The 21,216-nt window shown below is 40.9% G+C and overlaps 2 protein-coding genes across 6 annotated transcripts in view; one reads left to right on the top strand and one right to left on the bottom strand.

Moving 5' to 3' along the window:
• The window catches only part of LOC126192472 (telomeric repeat-binding factor 2-interacting protein 1-like), a 204,528-nt gene extending 197,347 nt beyond the window's left edge, over window positions 1-7,181 (bottom strand). For 2 of the 5 annotated variants that reach the window (XM_049932606.1, XM_049932609.1), the window contains exon 1: window positions 6,849-7,181. In XM_049932606.1, coding sequence (XP_049788563.1) covers window positions 6,849-7,001 — 153 coding nt within the window. In that variant the 5' untranslated portion in view covers window positions 7,002-7,181. The remainder of the gene's footprint in view (window positions 1-6,848) is intronic. The other 3 variants (XM_049932608.1, XM_049932607.1, XM_049932605.1) reach the window with 2 other exon arrangements.
• Window positions 7,182-11,787: 4,606 nt separating this feature from the next.
• LOC126192456 (zinc finger protein-like 1) overlaps window positions 11,788-21,216 on the top strand; it is a 39,208-nt gene continuing 29,779 nt past the window's right edge. The window contains exon 1 of the mRNA XM_049932604.1: window positions 11,788-12,035. Within this exon, the coding sequence (XP_049788561.1) occupies window positions 11,934-12,035 (102 nt within the window). The 5' untranslated portion in view covers window positions 11,788-11,933. The remainder of the gene's footprint in view (window positions 12,036-21,216) is intronic.

The following is a 21,216-nucleotide window of genomic DNA, read 5'->3' as shown; positions in this document are numbered from 1 at the left end:
ATTAGGCAGGTGTACCAATTTCTTTGGCTCTTCAGTGTAAATTTTGCACATTAGGACCATTTACTTTATTAATAAAAGTAACTCTGGAAGAAGATATTTTTCCTGAATGCTTAAATTACAGTTCCATACTGGCTCCAGCTGCCAGAGACTGTAGTCGTATGTGTGTGAGTTGCATTTTCGCGCGCGCGCGGGTGTGTGTGTGTGTGTGTGTGTGTGTGTGTGTGTGTGTGTGTGTGTGTGTAAGTTGTCTATTTTTGGCAAAGACCTTGCTGGTCAAAAGCTAACTTTCCAACAGTATTTTTGGTGTGCCTTTCTGTGACTCAGAATCTTCACTATGTGGTAAGTAGCAACTATCCTTTTCATTATATTGTTTAATTCCATAACTAGAACTTCTGTCTTGTCAAAAATATTGGAAATAGTAATAAAAAAGAGTTTAGTTAAGCTAATAGGCATACAGAACAGCCTAAGTGAGGCAAAGTATGGTTTTAGGAAACATATGTCATCTAAGACAGCAGCTGCTAACTTTGTATCAATCATTTCAAAGAGTTAGATAAAAAAGTGAAAGTTTGTGGTTTGTTTCTCGACTTTTCTAAAGCTCTTGGTTGTGTACGTCATGAGACATGTGTGCAGTAACTTTACCATTATGGTGTAAGAGAAAAGTAAGCCAATCCTGTAAATTTTTTTGTGAAACAAAGATTACAGTGTCCTGAAACAAAATATTGTACATCAGCAGAGAAGGGGGAAGAAGGTTGCTGCATCTGGCTTACGACGACAATGGACATGAGGTTGAATGGTCAGGACTTTTGAGTGGGCATCTAGGGCTGCCATTAAATGACAGAATGAAAATTATGTAAAATAAAGTAAATATATTTTGGTGTACAGAATACAAAGGGCGTGCTGAGGGAAGAAGTTACCAGGTTTAGGCCAGTCTAGGATGATAAGTGGGCAACGGAAGGGGAAACGGTTCATGTTAAGTTATGCTGGCAGCCGGTCATGGAACGCAGAGCCAAGGAAAACTTCTGTTCTGCCTGAGGTCTGGATCACAAAAGAGCAAAGCAACTGTCTTCTGCACTGCAGAATCCTTCAGCATCCACACATGTGACATGTATCCCACACACGCTATTGGCTAAAACCAATGGCGTGAATTTGCTAGCAGTTTCAGAGGGCTCAAGGTGTCTCTTGTCAGCAGCTTTAACTAAAGAGAACTGCCTTGGTTCTGAAAGGCAGGCAGCTTGTGTCATGCAAACACAATCAAAGTTGCTCTGGGAGAAAACTTGCAAAGATTTGACCGAGGTATTTGAAATAATTTTTTTTAAACCAGTTCCCTAAATAATTCTCGCCTGGCTGCAACCCTGTGCAATACAAAATCGATAACATTGTTTTCAATACCTGTCTTACACCCCTTTAAGTAGAGAACAGAGTTCAGTATCTGGACCATTTATTTTCATCCTTTACATAAAAGACCTAAATGTTGTTGGAGGAGTTATGCTGACTATACTTGTCTTATTACTTGCCGTTACATCATTAATGAACTTCAAACACAACTCTCTCTGAGCACTGAAAAGGCAAATAAATATTTATATAGCAACAATATGTTTCTAAATGGAAGCAAAACAATATAATTTCAGGTACATGCCAGCAGAGTAGTTCACACTGATAGCTTTAGACTTAACGTTGGAAATTCAGCCCAAAAGATACAGATTCCTGGATGTGGTACAGGACAGATACATGACTTGGAAAAATCACACAAATAAGATTTAAGAGGCTTGCTCAGGATAGATTAGCATTCAGAGCTGCATCAGATCAGTCTTCAAACTGAAGACCACAACAACGACAAGATTTACTAAAACTTAGGCTGTAACACACTATCCATTATGAGGAAAATGCCTAGTACTATAAATGAAGAAATTTTATTAAAAATGTACTAAGGCCTCATATACCCATATTTAGCTTACTGCATTCTGGTCTGCTGTTGTACTACAAATGTGCATATACCATGGTTATTACAGCTTCGAATGAAAGCCACAAGATGTAGCACAAAAATATTTTCTAGTAATTCTCGTAGAAACAAATTTAAAGTTTCCCAGATATTAACAATCCCAGCATTGCTGATACAGGGTGCTAAAAAAAAGTGTTCCATATCCTGAGAAACAGTAATATGGGCCAAAGTCAGAAGAAAGTCCAATGCATACCTTAAGAGCTATGAGTACCTTATCAGCTTCACTACTGTGAAATACATCTCTTCTACTGCAAGCTCTTTGCTATCACAAACAACCTGTAGAATGCAGTAAAGAAATGAGAACACATTCTGTTACTGTGAAATGGCATAGCTTCTAAAGTAATCTGTTTGCTATTATAAATGACCTGCACTTCTGAGTCATCGCTAGAGGAGTTGCTCAATATGGTGTACATTCATAGTAAGCCACACTTCTGGAAGATGTTTTAAGTAATCATGCACCCTCCGGAAAACTCCATGTTGGTCACAGAGGTGGTGGCAGCCATTGCTAACACATTCCTCTAGTGTCTGAACTCAGTAATGGAGCTTGCATACATCAAAGATTTCATGTGTCCCCACAAACAAACACTCAAGGGATTATGGTTGGAGAAACAAGCTGATCAATGTACTGGACATCCCTAGGCAATCCATCACCCACTGAATTTTTGTATGAGGTGTTCTGAGACATTTTAGAGAAAATGGGCTCATGTTCCACATGCATTAACTGCATCTCCAGCCACTGTTAAAATGGTACCACCTCTAGTAGGACAGGTAACTTATTCGATAGGAAGTGAAGATACCTTGCACCAGTGAACCTGTTTAGCAATATGTAGGGTGCTATTTGGCTATCGGCAATAATTCTTGACCATATATTAATTGAAAATCGGTACTGATGCTTTGCTTCTTCAGCTACTGGTAAATGCAAAGTTAAAACTACAATGTAAAAGCACTTCACAAGCTTGTCAAACACAAAATGATTCCATTAGAAGTAACATATATGCTGCACTTGCACACAACTGTGGATATGGTTTACAGTTACAACACTAACATGTTTACTGCATGCTGTACCCACGAACAATAACAGAGGGCTGTGTCGTCATTTGTTTGCTGAATTCTGTAGGCTGTTAGTAATAGCAAAGAGCTTGCCATAGATGAGATGTGTTTCACAGCAGCTACGATGAGGAAGTGTTCGTACCACTTAAGATATCCATTTTAGAACTTGTGTATACTGATCATTTTCATTTTGTTTTGGTCCATACCATCACCTCACAAAACATGGATAACTTACTTTTAACACAGTATATATAAGGCCATTCTTTTCTTAAAGCATCACTGTTTACCCAATTTCAGCCGAAAAATACATGCTTACAAGACTAGGAACAGGAATAATGTTAACATGGAAAATAAGTACCCAACAAGTGCAAGAATATTATTATTTTATATTTATTTTTTAGAATAAGCTTCCCCACAACATAAAGGATATGAAGTGTTGCCACATTCAAAAATAAATTACAGCTGCACTTGTTTCTTCTTCTCCTTTTTCTGGAGGTACTTCTTCTTCAGAGAACAATCATCACTGCCAATGGGAGAAGAAAGGTAGTTCAAATATGACATCAAGTGGTGCTGTGATAAGTTCCATTTTGTTGTTAGCTGTGATGAGGGGCTTCCTACTATTGCCACTGATATTACCACATCAAATGTAATACACATTGGTGTGGGCAGCAGGTTTTCATGAAATAGTGGCTGGTAGTGAACAGTGGTTCCTGTCAGTAGTTTTTACATCTCTGTCCAACCATCCAGATTATGTCTTTCCATTGTTTTCCTAATCGTTGAGGCAAATGCTGGCATGGTTTCTTTGACAAGACTTCGTTTCCACACACCTGTAGCATGTGGTTTTTCATACATGTGGTATTTCACAATTTCTACTACAGGCTTCTAGGGACTATAGAGGGGCAATTTTGGTAAACATTTCTGGAATACAGTGATCAATTAATTGTTATATTTAGATTAAAGTTCAGTCTTGATCACGTTATGTCTGTTTTAATGAGTAACCGGTTTCGGTTTTTTCTATAAAACCATCTTCAGACCCATTGGCTCCTTTGGGCTGGTAGGTGGAGCTCCCCTTGCTGCTGTGCAGTCAACTGATCAGTCAGTTGACTGCACAGCAGCAAGGGGAGCTCCACCTACCAGCCCAAAGGAGCCAATGGGTCTGAAGATGGTTTTATAGAAAAAACCGAAACCGGTTACTCATTAAAACAGACATAACGTGATCAAGACTGAACTTTAATCTAAATATAACTATAGAGGGGACTTAGTAGATCAAATCTTGATAAGGAACCCATGTTCAGAGATGTATCATCTGAATATAAAATATGTTTGAAGATCGGATCACTCTCAAATACCGCTTCATGGCATGCACACAAACTGAGAAGAGAGTAACAGTGTCAGTCCCCTGATGCAATGTGCCCTCTGTTTAAAATCACTACTTCAGCATTTTGCTCACTTGTCATTCTGTCTTTAAGCCATAAGGACAACCGAGACAACACACAATGGCAGTGTGCACATTTGAAGAGCACACAGAGATGTTCATAATTTATGGTGAAGCTGAACATAATGTATAAATGATGTTTTCTTGATTGTCTGAGTCCATCACATACCATTTGCATCTGAGTACAACAACAGCTGTGAGAAACTGTTACATTCGCAACTGGGGGAGGGAGGGGGGGGGTTGACTGTGGTGCTCCACTGATAAGCTGTGCTCTCAAATTTAAATAAGACGTCCATCACATAGACAAGAATCTGACAACGAGCACCTGAAACATTGCCCATGCAATTGATGTGCCCCCCATGAGTATCTGGCATTTTCTGCACATGCATCGAATTCACCCTTACCATTGACATAACATGAATGCATTGACTGGCAGATTTTCTGCTATGAGTCGATTTCTGTTAGCAGTTTCTGCATCATTCCTGAGTTTCCATTCTACATTCTTTTTTACAGATAAAGCTCATGTCACCAAGGAGACTGACAATTGTTGAAACAGCCACACTCAGGATGACAAAACACCTCATGCCACAAATTCAAGTGAATTTCAGTAACGTTTCAGCATCAATGTATCAGCCAGTATCATTGATGGTCATCTTACTGAGTCGTACATTCCTCTGTAGCATTAACAGGTCCCTTATATCTGACATTCCTATTGAAGGTACTGGTGGAGTTATTGGAAGATTTGCCATCATCACTCCATCAGCAAATGATGTTCCAACATGAGGACACATGTGCACATTTTGCACCTGGCATTCTTGAACATCTGAAGTAAATGTACAGTGAAAGATGGATAGCTTGAGCTGGACAAACTCCCTGTCCATCATGATTGTCAAATTTAACTCTCTCAATTTTTTCTTATGGGGCAGTATGAAGAGTTGTGTATAAGACTCCTGTATAGTTGGAATTTGATCTCCTTTCACAAGTTCTGGCAGGAATAGAAATTATTTGGCACACAACAGAGTTTGTGGACCATGGTTATGTAAACACGCATCACCGATACATCTAGCAACATGAACAGCGTGGTCACCAGGTGGATCAGCTGCTGTAAAGCACACAGGTCTCCACCATGAAGATGGCAATTTGAAAGTGATCTTGTCATCAAACTTATTTTATTTCTGGACATAGGTCACTTATCAAAACTCAATCACTAGAAGCCTGTGGTAGAAATTGTGAAACAACCTGTATATGCAAATATTTTTCTTTGTACAACTATAATTTTCTTTACATAATTTATAAGCAATTACATCTTCTATAATGTATTTCCTAGCTTGTATCACACTGTTGTCGAAATGTTCAATGGTCATATAAACAAATAAATAAACAAATAAAAAGAAGCAGGAACATTTGGAAGACTAATTTAACTTTCTTTTAACACCAATTTTTGAAACCACTGACAGCCTCAAAATATGACTGAACAGTGTTTAAATTTTATGAGAAGCCCTGAGATAGGATTTGTTTATGGTAGTGCTTCACAACTTCCAGAATTGATCTTCTGATCATCAAAATTGTTTTGACTGTAATTTTCAGACCTTTGGCACTTAATTTTGTAGCTACTGAGTAACAGGTACTGTCTCTTAATAAACATACCACATTTTTTTGTGTACTACAGTGAGAGGATGGGCAGCTCTCTACCACATGAACTTTTTTTAGGTTACAATACTACAAATTTCTGGACAAAATAAAGATAATGAAATGAGTAAAGGTAGCCATCTTCCAAACTATGGAGACAGTGAGTGGTGAATAAGCTCATAAATTAGATCCGTAACACAGATTGCGAACATTAGTTCATCTGAGCACAGAGACACACATGTTGCATACCTGAATTAGAAAAAAAGTTCATAAACTGGAATACCATGATCCATCACTTGTTTATGTGCTCATCTACCACTCAGTGCCTCCATAATTGAAATAGGGAGATACTGTAGTTAACTATCGCTTCATCCTTACACCATGCGGATATGTCTCAAAACGTGGCAGCCTAAGCTTGATTATCATAAACTTTTGATCCTTACATTTATGATAGCAGACATCATGTTAACATCTATATTTAGTAAGAACGTGGTCTCTACATAATATACGTTGTATCACAGACGGTAAACTTAAGTATGTAACATAATTTGTTATACTACGTACTACAGTATTTATATTTGGTGAAGTTAGATGTATGCAAGAAAATATTTTAACACTATAGCTGGATTCCAAACGGACAGTGCAAATGTTCAGTGTATGGCAATCATCAAATTGCAAATAAATATCATCTTACGGCCTATGCGGTTTCACTACAAATGTGACATGTCATATCACCTGGATCATTTGGGCGATAATTTTGTTTTCATCATTTTCCTCCAAGACGAAAACCATGGGAAAGGTCCCAACAGTAAAGAGAGTAGTACTGCACGTAATTTCAAACATTTCGGTGTCACTATTACAAAACGTTGATACAGTGTCAGCTGTCATGCATTATCATCCCATTACCCATGCACTGCACCTCATTCTCCCGCGCTCAAAACATAACATAAACAACAACAATACAGTGAGCTTCATCAATACGAAGACACATCACAACGTCGCATCGTAAACGTGCTTCCATATATATCGAAAACTTGTACAGGTAAACCCCCACCACAGCTCGAACAGCTAACTAGCATACACCCCGTTTACATGGGGCTCAAAGAACCGGATTTCGTAAACCGATTTCCCAATTCTGGGTGGTCATGTAAGCACTTCAAAATCGATTCTGGAAATCCGCTTAACGCTTATGGTTGCCGGTTTTCCAATTCCACAATCGGTTTTCGCTCCCATGTAAAATCGACCGGTTTTGAAACGTGCTTAAGCTGTCAAGTTTCGTCTTGTTTTTAAAAATTTTCGGCTAATATGGAAGGAGTGGCCTTCTGTACAGTGAAGGATAAGTAGAATTATTAGACTGAAGCTGTTCAGACCTCTTCTAATTAAAGAGAAATAGCGATCGTGCTGACTAAATCATGAACTATAGCAGCGTTTCCAGGCGACATGTAAAAACGACAGCGAAAAACGGTTTTCGAAATTCTGTTTCCGTCTTTAGGAAGATGTGTCGCACGTAAGCATTGTGATAGGTTGTTCTGTACAACTAGCCTGTGGACAAACAGTACAGGTGTAATTATCAGACACGTTAAATGCCATTTAACTTACTGGTCTCATGTAGCTTCTCCTACTATATTCCCAGCAACTTCATCAACTAAAGCGATAGCAACATATTCTCATTTAGTGAAATTTATTCGACAGTGCAGGTCTCGACTCGTTTGCATGTGTACGTGATTAGAGAGTGCTATGTCAAAATAAAATTACTTTTTCTTCATCTGTGTAAGTGAATCAGTACTAAAGCGGTAGAAATGTTCTTAACTCTTATGAAAGGAATCTAAATACAGGCTTCAGCTATTCCTTTTAATACCGGTTTCAGTTAAATGAAGACAGCATTTGTGGAAACGCAAAGTATTCCAGCAGCATTGTAGTGTGGAATATGAAGTTACTGTTTTTCATATTACTTCAAAACTGTCAGTATATTAAAGGGATTTTGATTTCGTGATATATCATCGGGCACCCACCACATTACCCATACACTGCTCACTATGTCACATCCGGTACACAAATTTTGCACTTGTGCACTTTTGACACGCCTCTCAGTTTGGTGCCCCAACTGGCCACATGTGTCGCTTGAACCTTAAACCAGTTCTGCTTCTCTCGAAGGTTTCAGGCGCTGCTATCGTGCCTATGTAACGAGAACACCGTCACAGCCCCAGAAGTCAATGATTTTTACTCCTCATGATGATGGCAGAGGCAGTGTCGAAACCTCAAGTACTTTATTAAGAGTGATGCGGCTTATAAACGGAGAAGATTATATCTGAACTCAAGAATATTCAATCAGGTCCTGTGAGCATTTACTGTATGCCATTCCATTCAGTTGATTCCTGCTACGTGCAAGATGGTGCTACAATGGATGTTTGGGGAGGGGTTTGGGGCATACTGGCGGATTATCAATTTGATGGGTCGACCCACCATTGCAATGTTGACTGTATGAATGAATGATGGGTTGGAATATCATATTGTAGCACAGTACGACCTTCTAATGTCCTTGGTAGTGATGAGAGGTGTCTGACATATGTCTGTGGATGACACTAAACAGAACATGACAGGCTCACTTTCTTGTTGAACCCATGGGACCAAATACCTGAGACATTCATTGGTACCTGGCGGCCTCCAGACTCTTCTATGATGATCATCAGGCATCAGACGAATATAGCCAATCTCAGTGGAGAGAATCCAATAGCGTTGATCCAGCTTCCATTTCAGGTGTTCTATGATTCACCTTCTTTGCCCACCACAGAATTTGGAAGGTGTGTCCTGTTAGAGCTAAGGGACGATTAAAAGCCATACTGATTATCTGTAGACTTTTCTGTGTTGTCTGAATCGGCGTAGCCATTCTAGTTGCCTCTAAAGTGGCAATGAATAGTTATGTAGTTCCTTGGGGTACCTATGAACCTAAATTTGCAGATATCGGTCACTGGTTGTTGACGTATTGTTTTTGCTGTCCTTGGGCGAACAGTATGAGGCAAATCTTCAGTATTTTGTGTGTTACTAGTGCCTGAACGTTGAAATGACGAGTTTCTACGGTGTATGCTCATTTGGCAGACAATGCCCATGCTGCAATACTTCAATATGTACATGGTTAAACCTGAAATGGCCCAGCAAGGCTCGCTGAGAGAGTATACAGTGTATAGAAACTACATTATCCCGCTTACTACTGGAGACATGGCACACTCTACTGGACTAAGAATGCAGGTACTGTCAATTCATAGTGTGCAGCGGGTACAATATTTCAGTATATAACCCGACGATGGTGACATGTGTGAGTGCCGAAAGTTTGTGTCTACTGGACACTGTAAACCGACAATACACCTGTGAATTGTTTGATTATCTAGTAAACTGGGAGAAATGGAGAATCACAAGAATCACATGGTCAGCACTGATTACCGATAAATGCCTCGTTTTATACCATGAAACATCATCAAACTTGGGGTTTTCTTGGCTGTTTATTTTTTAATGGGAATGTGACTATTTACAGGCATATTTACAAGAATTTCTATGTTGGTGCTAACGAATTAAACAAAAAAAAAATAAAATAGACTCAGTCAAAATTTTCCTTTTGTTTCCACATTCCTTCCACTTGAATCCAGAATCCCAAAATAATGTATAGACTTCCTAATGTATCAGCAGATCATGGAAACTCGTTACTTCTCATTATTACTATGAAGAGCATTGACTCACAAGGAAGCGACACAACAATTGGATTTTTGGTTCAAATGGCTCTGAGCACTATGGGACTTAACATCTGTGGTCATTAGTCCCCTAGAACTTAGAACTACTTAAACCTAACTAACCTAAGGACATCATACACATCCATGCCCGAGGCAGGATTCGAACCTGCGACCGGAGTGGTCACGCGGTTCCAGACTGAAGCGCCTAGACCGCACGGCCACACCGGCCGGCAATTGGATTTTTGTAATTTCTTACTTATTTATGGTACATGAAGCTCAAAACTCAAATTTCAGTTTCCCAAAGCAGTTCAATGCAACCCTGAAGAATTCTTGAGAGTGTTGACACTGAAGTTTACTGTCCATCTTTAATAGGCTAGAATAAGATACGTTTTCTGACAAACAGTGTGGTTCTCTGGCAGAGTGCTCAAATGCCATCTGAGAAGCCTAGTATCTATTCCCTGTGGATTCAAATTTTTAAACAAAGGTGCCTTTTCGATGAGCATTTCTTTGAATATGTAAAGAAAAAGTCGGTAGTATTCAGAACTGTTTTTGAATATAAAATTCGTCAAATATATGCTAATTAAAACGTCTAATTGTCATTTCTATGAAAAATACACATCATCTTATTTCTAAATCCGTAAGTAAAGCAAAGCAGGCATCAACTTGAAGACTATTTTGAACAGCATAGTGCTTTACTACACACCCTCATGTTTGAGGTGGTATGCATTACCCTTCTCTGAGCTTTAAACTTACTTACCCAGCCAGTTATAGGCGGACCTACAGTTTAACATACCTTGCAAACCACTGTAAGTCTCTAAGATTTTCACATCAACAGACATTGCCAGAGGTGAAAGTAGTGATAAGTGACAGATAAAAATCCTAGGATTTTGTTATTTCAGGTGAAATTATACTATTTTTAGTCAGTGCTTCATTTCATTTCATTAGCTTTTGGACTAATTTTTATTATCTCCATAGGCTTCCATCGCTATGAACTGTCTTCTCTTTCTTGCGGTCTTAATAGATCGCAGAGGCACAAGAAATAGTCTCTGAATTAAGTACTGTTCTTTGCCAAAGCAAACCAACAACGAAACAAAGCCGGAAACAACATAGATTTAAAAAACTAGTAAATACAGCCCTTCAATAAAATAAAATCCGAGAGCATCAACGATGAATAAGGAAATCCAACACAGAAAAACTAAGTAAGGACTAAGGCAATATTTTTCGGACAGACAATAGCACGGGCCACTGGTAGCTGTGAGGCAGAAAGTAAGCTTGGTTGGGTTGTTTTTGGGGGAGGAGACCAGGCACCGAGGTCATCGTTCTCATCGGATTAGGGAAGGACGGGAAAGGAAGTCGGCCGTGCCCTTTCAAAGGAACCATCCCGGCATTTGCCTGGAGTGATTTAGGGAAATCGCGGAAAACCTAAATTAGGATGGTCGAAGGCGGGATTGAACCGTCGTCCTCCCGAACGCGAGTCCAGTGTGCTAATCACCGCGCCACCTTGCTCGGTAGAAAGTAAGGAAAACAGCTTTCCCGCTCCTCATCTCTGGCCTCACAGGCATTCTTCTCCCGCTGTCTGCTATACCTATTTTCCTTCCACCACTGATGCTGTTCATTTACAGTACCTAGTGATCCCATTCTGTACCTTGAAAGAGCCGGCTGGGGGTACAGGGACTACGGAAAGCTAAACATACTTTCTCTACACACAGTCTATAAAGTGCAGTATTGAATGTAGAAAGTAATTGATCAAGATCAAATTATTACTTTTCTTGCTTCACCTACGTCCTCTGTACTTTCGTTTTGTTTCGACACGTACCATTTCACGAAGTTCCACATCGTCGACTTACGTTTGTCGATACGTTAGCACTAAACAGTAGAAGTATCTGTCTTGCTTTTTCTTTGTTCCAGTGTTATACGTAGGTTTGTCTTTGCTGCTCAAAGTCTGGGAAGGGTTTGTCAGGTGTTTGTTGTATGGACGTGGCCCGGTACGGTAGTGAAGTTGTTGAGTGATGGATGTTTGTATGATGTTGCTCCGTTTGTAACGCGTGTTCATGTGTATTATAGTGAGTTACATTGCATTTGAAGTGCCTTAATAGTTATGGGTCTCTGCAAATGTCCAAAACGAAGAGTAACGAATCAATTTTGTTTCGAACACCGAGTAAATGTCTGTGAAAATTGTATGGTCACAAATCACCCAAAAGTAAGTGCGAGCTGCTACAAAACACTTATTGAATTACCCTTGCCTAAAATACGAGCTCTTACACGTAGCAATTGCTTCACAAAATAGCAGAGTATGACATTTCCTGAATTACGTTCAATATGGAATAAGGATTTGAAGGAATTTAAGTTCTACATTGAAAGACATTAACGAGCCTTGAGGTTTGCCGATGACTTTGTAATTCTGTCAGGAACAGCAAAAGATCTGGAGGAGCAGTTGATCGGAACCGATAGAGTTGTAAGATGAGCATCAACGAAAGTAAATCAAGGGTAGGCCTAATGGTAGCCTATGTAGTCTTTCAGTTGCATCAGGCGATTCGTAGGAAATTAATTAGGAAATGACATTGAAAGTAATAAGTGAATTTTGCTATTTGGGCATCAAAATAACTGACGATAGCCGAAATAGAGACGAAGTAAAATGCAGATTTTCTCTAGCAAGAGAAGCATTTCTAATAAAGAAGAATTCATTAACATCGAATATAAATTTTAAAGTAAGGAAGTCTTTGCAGAATGTATTTGTCTATTGTGTAACTTTGTTAGGAAGTAAAATATGGATGATTAGCAGTTCAGACAAATAGAAAACAAGCTTATTAAATGAGGTATTGTAGAAGAATACTGGAGATTGAGTGAGTAGACTGAATAATAATGAGAAATTACTGAACCAAATTTAGGAGAAAAGAAATTAGTGGCACAACTAGACTGAAAGAAGGGATCCAGTTGATATGATACTTTGAGGTATAAATGAACTGTCAATTTGTTATCTGAGGGAAGTTTATAGGGGGGGGGGGGGAAAGGGTGTATATAAATTGTAGAGGTAAACCAGGGGATGAATACTGTTACAGCTTACTCAGAACAGACTAACATGGAGAGTTACATCAAACCAGTCTTTGGACTGAAGGCCACCAGCACCACAACAAGAACAACAACATGGAATAAGAAATGTTCCACCCTCAGTGTTCTAAATCATATCAGACAATTAGCTTGATTCTCTTTCTAACGCCTTTCAATTTCCGGAAATACGGAAGCGTCCGATCCCGCCCGTCTGCTTTGACCCATGACGTCACAAATATGGCGGAAACAAAAACAAACACACACACTTTCCACAAGAAGCCTAATGACACTAACGGGACAAGCGCGGGAAATGGGGTGTTTTGGGTGGGGGGCAAACTAAATATAAACAAATATAGACGCCTTGCGTAGCTACAACGTGTAAGTGAAGTCAGCCATGCATGAATACCCACCCACCTCCCCAGGGGTCGTAACCCCTGCAACCCATAGAAGATAAAGATGCTTCAGTAGCTGATTAGTGTTTTTTGTCTTTTAAAAAAAAATCTCACGCGATAGAACGAACAGATCAGAAAGATAAATATAATAAACTAAAACAGAAATTGGAGGAAACAGATAATTAAAATAAGTAATAAGTGTTTTTAAATTTTTTTAAAAAAATCTCACGAGATAGAACGAACAGATCAGAAAAGTAAATAAAATAATTTAAAACAGAACTGGAGACAGCCACACTCAAACCAAACTCCGCGCCGTCATGACGTCACACACGACAACACCCTTACGTCACGGGTCAAAGCCGACGCGTGGGATCGGACGCTTCTGTCGACCCCAATTTCCAATTGAAAGTTTCATGGGTCAGATCACCATTGTGTTGTGGATCAGCAAAACGTCTTAGAGTGCTTTTTGAAATAGTGCTTCTGGAAGTGAAGAACAATTTTCTTTCATGATCTTGTAATTCACAGTTTGTGAAAGCTTCATAACACTTTTGTCAGAATGAACCCTGAAGTCACTAGCCTTCCTCCTGTCTTGCACAACCTTCACATACTTTGTAATAGGCTACCTGCTAAAACTAGATATCAACAGATACTCTTTTTTTTCAGTAATTAATATGTCCAGAATATCTGCAGCACTGTAGGCAGTAATGCGTTCCTCACATTATTGTTATTAAAATTCTTCCTCTGTTTTTTGAAGCATTTCAAATGTGTGTGTCATCTACTTTGAACTCTGTACTGCCATAAATAAATACCATCATGTCTGTTAGTAAAATACAATACTTTATACTTCTCATTAAGAGTATATACACCTAGATGACAGGACATACTTGTGACTGCAGTTGAGGACACTGTTTTCTATTCGTCGTCTTAAGTATTAGCAGCTGTTGTGTGCTTGGACATTAACATTGGTCGTGGATCTACTAATCTTTCACATTGTTGAGTGAGGCATACTTGATGTTATTTGTGGGTAAATTCATGGCTTTCTATCCGTTTTAATGTTCCACAGAGATTTCCAATGTAATTGAATAATGCACCACATTAAATTCTCTCAACATATTTTACCAAAACAGAAAGGCAATCACTTGGTTAAAGATATGAACTAATGTAAAAAGAGATGATGGGGGTGAACATCAGTGGTTGTGCATTGTTGCGGTTATTACAAGGAAGAGGACTGTGTGTTGACTTCTAGGCATATGTGATTCATTATGTAATAGTGTTGTATGTGATTCACAGATTAAAACACTTATGCTATTCTTCATTTTGTTCACATCTCATTGAGTATACATTCAGTGGCTTAAATGCATGCGCCAAGCAAAGTGGCACATTGGTATAATTCTGGTTCTGAATACAGGAAGACTATGTTTCAAATTAACCCCACCAATTCCCTTCTCGTACCCCCCTCCAAAACCCTAAAAACACATTCTGAACACCCCCCCCCCCCAGAAACAACAGCCCCCCACATCCATAAACCAACCGGAGACTTATCCCTCTCATATTTCCTCTTACCAAACTGCAACGTGGCAACCTCAGCCAGCCCCTCAGGCCCACCCAGCTTACCCCTGTACTTAATATATTCAGAACAGACTTCCCTAAACATGAAAACCAACCTAAAACCGTCCTCTTGCTCACACAAGTCTCATGCACCCAAAAACTTTGGGGGGATCTATAACAAAAATAATAAGTCATCGAAACTCTCTCTCTCTCTCTCTCTCTCTCTCTCTCTCTCTCTCTCTCTCTCTCTGCCCAACCTAGATCTCTCGAACCAGGTACCACGCCTTATGGAGCACCAAAGGTTATCCCTTCGGCACCGCCTCATGTAGCAGTCCCTGGTCTGAGACACCAGAACTCTGGCTAACCGCATATTCTACTTGCACATGCCGCATTTCACGAGAAGCCCAAATAGTTGCAGGAACTTAATGAGGGACAACATATCATCCTCCATTTCAGCTTACAGACACACACTATTGTCCTTAGATGTCATATCCGTACCTAACAAAAGCAACCACAAATTAAATTAAATGACTTACCACGTGACAAACAGCAAATGACACTGCAATAACATAAACACAACAGAAACTTAATTCTTAACTCACTGAAACCAATTTATGTTCTTCTATAACAGTCACGACTGATAAGTGTCCAGTTCAAGCAGCGATACCCAGATGAACCCAATACACACACCACCAGAGGACACTACCAGCTGCAATAAGACGACATCTACAAACACAACACTCTCAAAAACTGAACTCCGCGCCATCATGAAGTCACACATAACAGCCGCCTTACGTCACAGGTCAAAGCCAACGGGTGAGATCGGATGCCTCCATTGACCTGTTATGGGCTGATAATTTGTGGGTGTGGAGCTGATGCCTAATAGCATCCCAGCTGTGCTCCATAGGCTTCAGATCGGGTGAATTTGGTGACCAACATGTTGTGAGATTACTGTTATGCTGCACAAACCACTGTAAAATGAATCTGGCTTTGTGACAAGGACAGTTATCTGCTGGACGGTGCCATTTCCATCAGAGAAGACATCAAGTGTGAAGGGATGCGGTTGGTCCACAATTTTGACATAGTTCACAGCTGTCATGGTGCCTCCAATTATTACCACATGACTCTTGGAAGCCCAGGTGAATGGCCCCTGCAGCGTAGTACTGCTCCCACTGGTCTGCATCTGTGGCATGGTATATGTTTCATGCGGCCATTTACATGAATAATGGTGTATCTGGTCTCTACCATCGATCCAGTGTAACAAGAACTATAATTCTTCTGAGCAGGTGACATGTTTCCATTGATCTACTCTCCAATCATGATGATCCCACACTCACTGCAAATGTAATTGACTGTGTATCAGGTAGGGATCATCTGCTGTAGAGTTCCTTGTTCAGCAGTGTGTGCCACCTATCTTGCCTTACAGATAAGGCAAATCGCTAATCTCCACATTCTGTCATGAGGCATGGACATCCAGTGCCTTGGAACCTATTTCTGGTTTCACTGTCCTTCAACCATTTTCCATAGATGCTCATAACAGTAGCATGTTAGCAGCTGACTAGCTTTGCCCTTTGTGGGATGCTTGTTCCCAGGTGCCGAGGTATAACAATCTTCTCCTTGTCAAAGTCTCTTACATTGGTGGTTTTTCCTCGCATCTTATATCCTTGCTAGAACTAATTTTTTATTTGTCTGTAATTTAGTTCTTTACTTATTTCTTAATTCCAAACTCATGGGAGCAAGGTGGGCTGTTGTAGGGCTTCATCCATTTCAACCAAGTATTGCAAAATTTTGGGACGGGATTTCCAGTTGTGGAATTTTACCTGATGATCACGGGAAACTTGGAAAGACCTTCATCAGGTTTGGGGATTAGAACTATCTTAAGATTGATCTCCTCTTATATACTTTCCTTGTTGTATTAGGTGCCTGCATTGCCATCAGGCAGCATTCAGTTCCAGCGGTGGGCAGTAGTCATAATGTTTTAGCTCATGAGAGTAGAATCTGTTATCTTAATACAAGGGATATGTCTCTCTCTCTCTCTCTCTCTCTCTCTCTCTCTCACACACACACACACACACACACACACACACACACAGACGTTTAATGAGGACAGAGCAGGCAGTTGTTGAGGCCTTGTTGAAGGCCCCCTACTGGCAGTTTCTACATTTTAGAACGGATGGTCTGAGGAAATTTTATTTGAGAGCATATGGAGAGCAGAAGGAAGTGTTATTTGAGAGCTTATGGAGAGCAGAAGTAATTTGGAGGTAATCATTATTGATAAATGAAAGTCATTTGTGAAAAGTATTTTCGCAGAGAGTTAATTTTTTAAGTGCTGTTGACTAGTGATCAAATTTAAAAGTCTTTTCATGAACCTGGTGATAAATCATAATGAAAGTCAAGCAGCTGGTGTTGTATTTGATGGATACAGAAGGTAAACAGATTTTTTGTTGTTGTTGTTATCATCTATAGCCTGGTTTGATGTAGCTCTGCCTGGTAGTCTATCCTGTGCAAACCTCCTCTTCTGTGCATAGCTACTGTTTAACCTACATTTATTTGAATCTGTGTAATGAAGTCAAGCCTTGGTCTCCCTTTAAAATACCCTATTCCCCCTTCTCTCAGAACTTCTCTCAATTAGCAGACTGACTATTCCTTGATGTCTCTGAATGTATCCTGTCAACTGATCCCTTATTTCAGTCGAAGTGTATCATAATTCCCTTTTCTTCCCAATATGATTCAGTACCTCCTCAGCAGTTATCAGAGCTATATGTCTAACCTTCAGCAATATACTGTAACACCATTTTTCTAAATCTTCTCTTCTTGTTTGAACTGTTTATTGTCCATGTTTCACATCTTTACAAGGGTACACTACACACAGAATCTTCAGTAGGGTGCTTTGCATATGCCATGATGACATTTACATCTGAAATGAAAATCATAATTTCACCTCTGTTGGCTGATGCTTACAAGTTTTTTAACGCCTCAAGTCGTTAGTAACAAGAAAAACCCCTATTCCCATGGAAGTCCAGTTTGTTCATTTTTAGTTTGCTAATGTTCTTGTGTTCAGTGGCGACATTCACTGCCATGTTTTGAGCTTTGTATCTCTGTTGTGTTCGCAAAATCATCAATTTCTCAGTGCAGTACTGTGTTGTTAACTAATCCCTGGAATTTTATGTTCTCTCTGTTTCAGCCATCATTACTTATTTTGTTGCCCAAACAGCAAAACTTCTGTATTACATTTAGTTTCTCAGCTCCTCACCTTCACATGATGTAAGTGACTTTGTACCAACATGTCTGATGCTTAACAGGTGACTGGATAATGCATAATTCCCAGTCCCATGTTGACAGGTAGGGTTCACATGTACCCCGTGGTAAAGGCCAACCCCAGGGAGGGGTGATTGCCTGAGCTGCTGCCTTCCTAAATTGCTGATTGGTCAGGTGTTCTGGAGGTGTGACATGAGGTGTGAACAATTACCCAAGGTGGGTACAACCACACTCAAGAGTCCTGTTGCCACCCAACCAAATGTTGTAACCTGTGGTAGGGATGCTCATAAGGCAATTGTCTGCCTCCTTCTTCCCGCTGTATCAACTGCAATGGCAACCATGCCAGCTCCTCCTGCGATTGTTCCATGTGTCTTGATGAGAGGGCTGTCCTGGAGATCCAGGCAAAGGGAATAGTTCCTTACCCGGTTGCTTGCAAGTTGTTGGCTAGTTGGAAACCCTGCAGTCTACCATCTGACACCTACAGTACATCTCACTCCATAAAGAACATGACCACGCGGACCTGTGATTTCAAATTTAGCACCGTGGTTCTGAACTCACCCAGTGGCATGGTAGTGCCCATGTCTCCCCTCCAGCTGTGCAGCAAGCCACTGAACTTTTGCCCATGTGGCGAAGTCACCTGCCACGCAACTGGCAGGATGGAAAGTGTTGAAGGAATACTCCCCCAAAGAGTTCCTGTGTCCCTCCAGCCGAAAAACATCTGAATCTTCATCTGCCAGTGGGAAAGGCTTCAAGAAGTCAAAAAAAGAGAAATGGTCTTCTCCTTCGCCGACTTGGAAATACTCTTCTATGATGTCACTGCACGATACCCTTGCTCGGCCAACCTCCGTGTCGCCAGTGTGCACCACCAACCGTTTTTCTGCCCTAGACTTCACAGACTGACAGAAGGAGAATGCCAAAACCTCTGTAGACCTCATGGAGCAGGATCCTCTAGCCTCTGTGCTCTGTAGCAGTGAGTCTTCAAGGTTGGCATTCAACAGCCGCCGAGGTGATACCCCTTTATTTTTCCCTTGTCATGACTCTCCTCCAATCGAACATTGGCAGCTTTCGATCCTAAAAAGAGGACTTACGCCTGCTCTTTGAATCACAGCTTTGGCTTGTAATCTGCCTCCAGGAAACAAAATTGTGTCCCCACAACCGCTTTGAGCTCTTCCATTTCTTCCCGACCTTCCCCCCAAGGACAGTATTCCATCTCATGGGGGACTCACGCTGCTCATCCAGGGTTATCATAGTCAACCCATCTCCCTGACTACCCAGCTCCAAGCTGTTGCAGTCTGCATTTTCCTTCCTCACTTGACTTTTTCCCTTTGTACCGTTTACATCCCTCCATCATTCGGTGTCACCAGGGCAGACTTCCTCCAGCTTATTGGGCAACTCCCTCATCCTTTTCTGCTGCTCGGTGACTAATGCTCGCCCAGAACCTGTCAGAGGGGTGCCCTCTTGGCTGACCTTCTCAATCGCCTTAACCTAATCTGCCTTTACACAGGAGCACCCTTGTTCCTTTCAGACTCCACTCACACCTATTCCCATTTGCATCTCTCTTTCTGCACTGCCCAGCTTGCCCATCATCTTAAGTTGTCCGTTCTGACACATTCTCAAGTGACCATTTCCCATGTGCCATCCGATTGCTGACTCCTACCCCATCCATGTGCACACACAGATGGCAGCTTTATATGGCTGAATAGAGGCTTTACACCTCTCTCACAACTTTCAATGTATAACATTTGCCCAGTTGTGATGACCAGGTAGAATATCTTACAAATGTTATCCTTACCGCCACAGAACGTTCCATTCCTCGGAGTCCCTTTTTAATGCACTGTGTCCCAGTCCCTTGGTGGACTGAGGTGTGCTGCAACACCATTTGCGCCTGGATAAGTGCTCTCCACCTATGATAACAAACTGCATTCATTACAAACAGTGTGTGCACACTGTCGTCACATTCTTTGGGATAGTAGAAAAGCTATCTGGATTTCCTTCACTAGTTCTTTTAACAGTTCCACTCTCTCTTCCGTCATGTGGGCCAACCTCTGACGCTGTGTGAGACCAAGGCCCATTCTCCAATTTTTGGCCTGACAGTTGCAGAAAATGTCACAGTGGACCCCACTGCTATCTCCAGCACCTTGGGCTTCTGTTTTGTGGAGAATTCAAAGTCCACCCACTATAACCCTGCCTTCCTGCATCGGAAACGAGCAGAGGAGGCTCAAACAATACCCTTCTCTTCTCAGTGAGTGCTACAACACCGATTTTACTAAAAGGTGCATGCTCTCACTTCATCCCAATCCTCTGTCCCAGGGCTGGACGATAGTCACATTCAGATGCTGCAGAACCTTTCTCTTGCAGGCAAGCTCTTTTCCTTCATACAGACAGTCTCATCTGGACAGAGGGCACATTTCCCCGACACTGGCGTGAAGCCACTGTCGTACCCATACCCAAGCCTGGCAAGAACAAACACCCATTTGTCTCACCATCTGTGTTTGCAAGGTGGTGGAACATATGATTCATGCCTGGCTGCTATGGTTGCGTGAATTTCACAATTTACTTACCACTGCACAGTGTGGACTTTGAGCATGCCGTTCTGTGGTTGACCGTCTCATTACCTTGTCCACTCATGTCTTCAATGGTTTTCTGCAGAAATACCAGACTGTGGCCATGTTTTTCAATTTGGAAAAAGTCTACGACACCTGCTGGCATCTTCTGTACTCTCTACACCACTCATGCATGCCCCATTTAATTCAGGAATATTTAAGAGACCGAGTTTTCGAGATACATGTGGGCTCTTTCTTGTTGGGCACCTTTATCCAGGAAAACGGGTGCGCCTCAGGGTTCCATCCTGGGTGTCGTCCCTTTGCTATTGCATCAACCCCATAATGTCTTCTCTGCCTTCAGGCTTCTCCGTCTACTGTTTTGTTTATCATTTTGTGATCTATTGCAGTTGTCCATGGACTTGTCTCCTTGAGTGGCATCTTCAGCGATGTCTTGGTCTCTGTACTCTTGCAGCATCGGTAGTGGCTTTCGCTTTTCCACTGACAAATTTCTGGCAGCACAACTGGTTTCTTCCACTGTCTTTACATCTTGTGCCTGTTGCTCTTCCGTTCGTTGAAACTACGAAGTTCCTGG

Source organism: Schistocerca nitens, chromosome 1 (genome assembly GCF_023898315.1).
Source record: "Schistocerca nitens isolate TAMUIC-IGC-003100 chromosome 1, iqSchNite1.1, whole genome shotgun sequence".
Classification (NCBI taxonomy): domain Eukaryota; kingdom Metazoa; phylum Arthropoda; class Insecta; order Orthoptera; family Acrididae; genus Schistocerca; species Schistocerca nitens.
The sequence above is the reverse complement of the archived record's forward strand: the minus strand, read 5'-3'. Positions and strand labels throughout refer to the sequence as shown.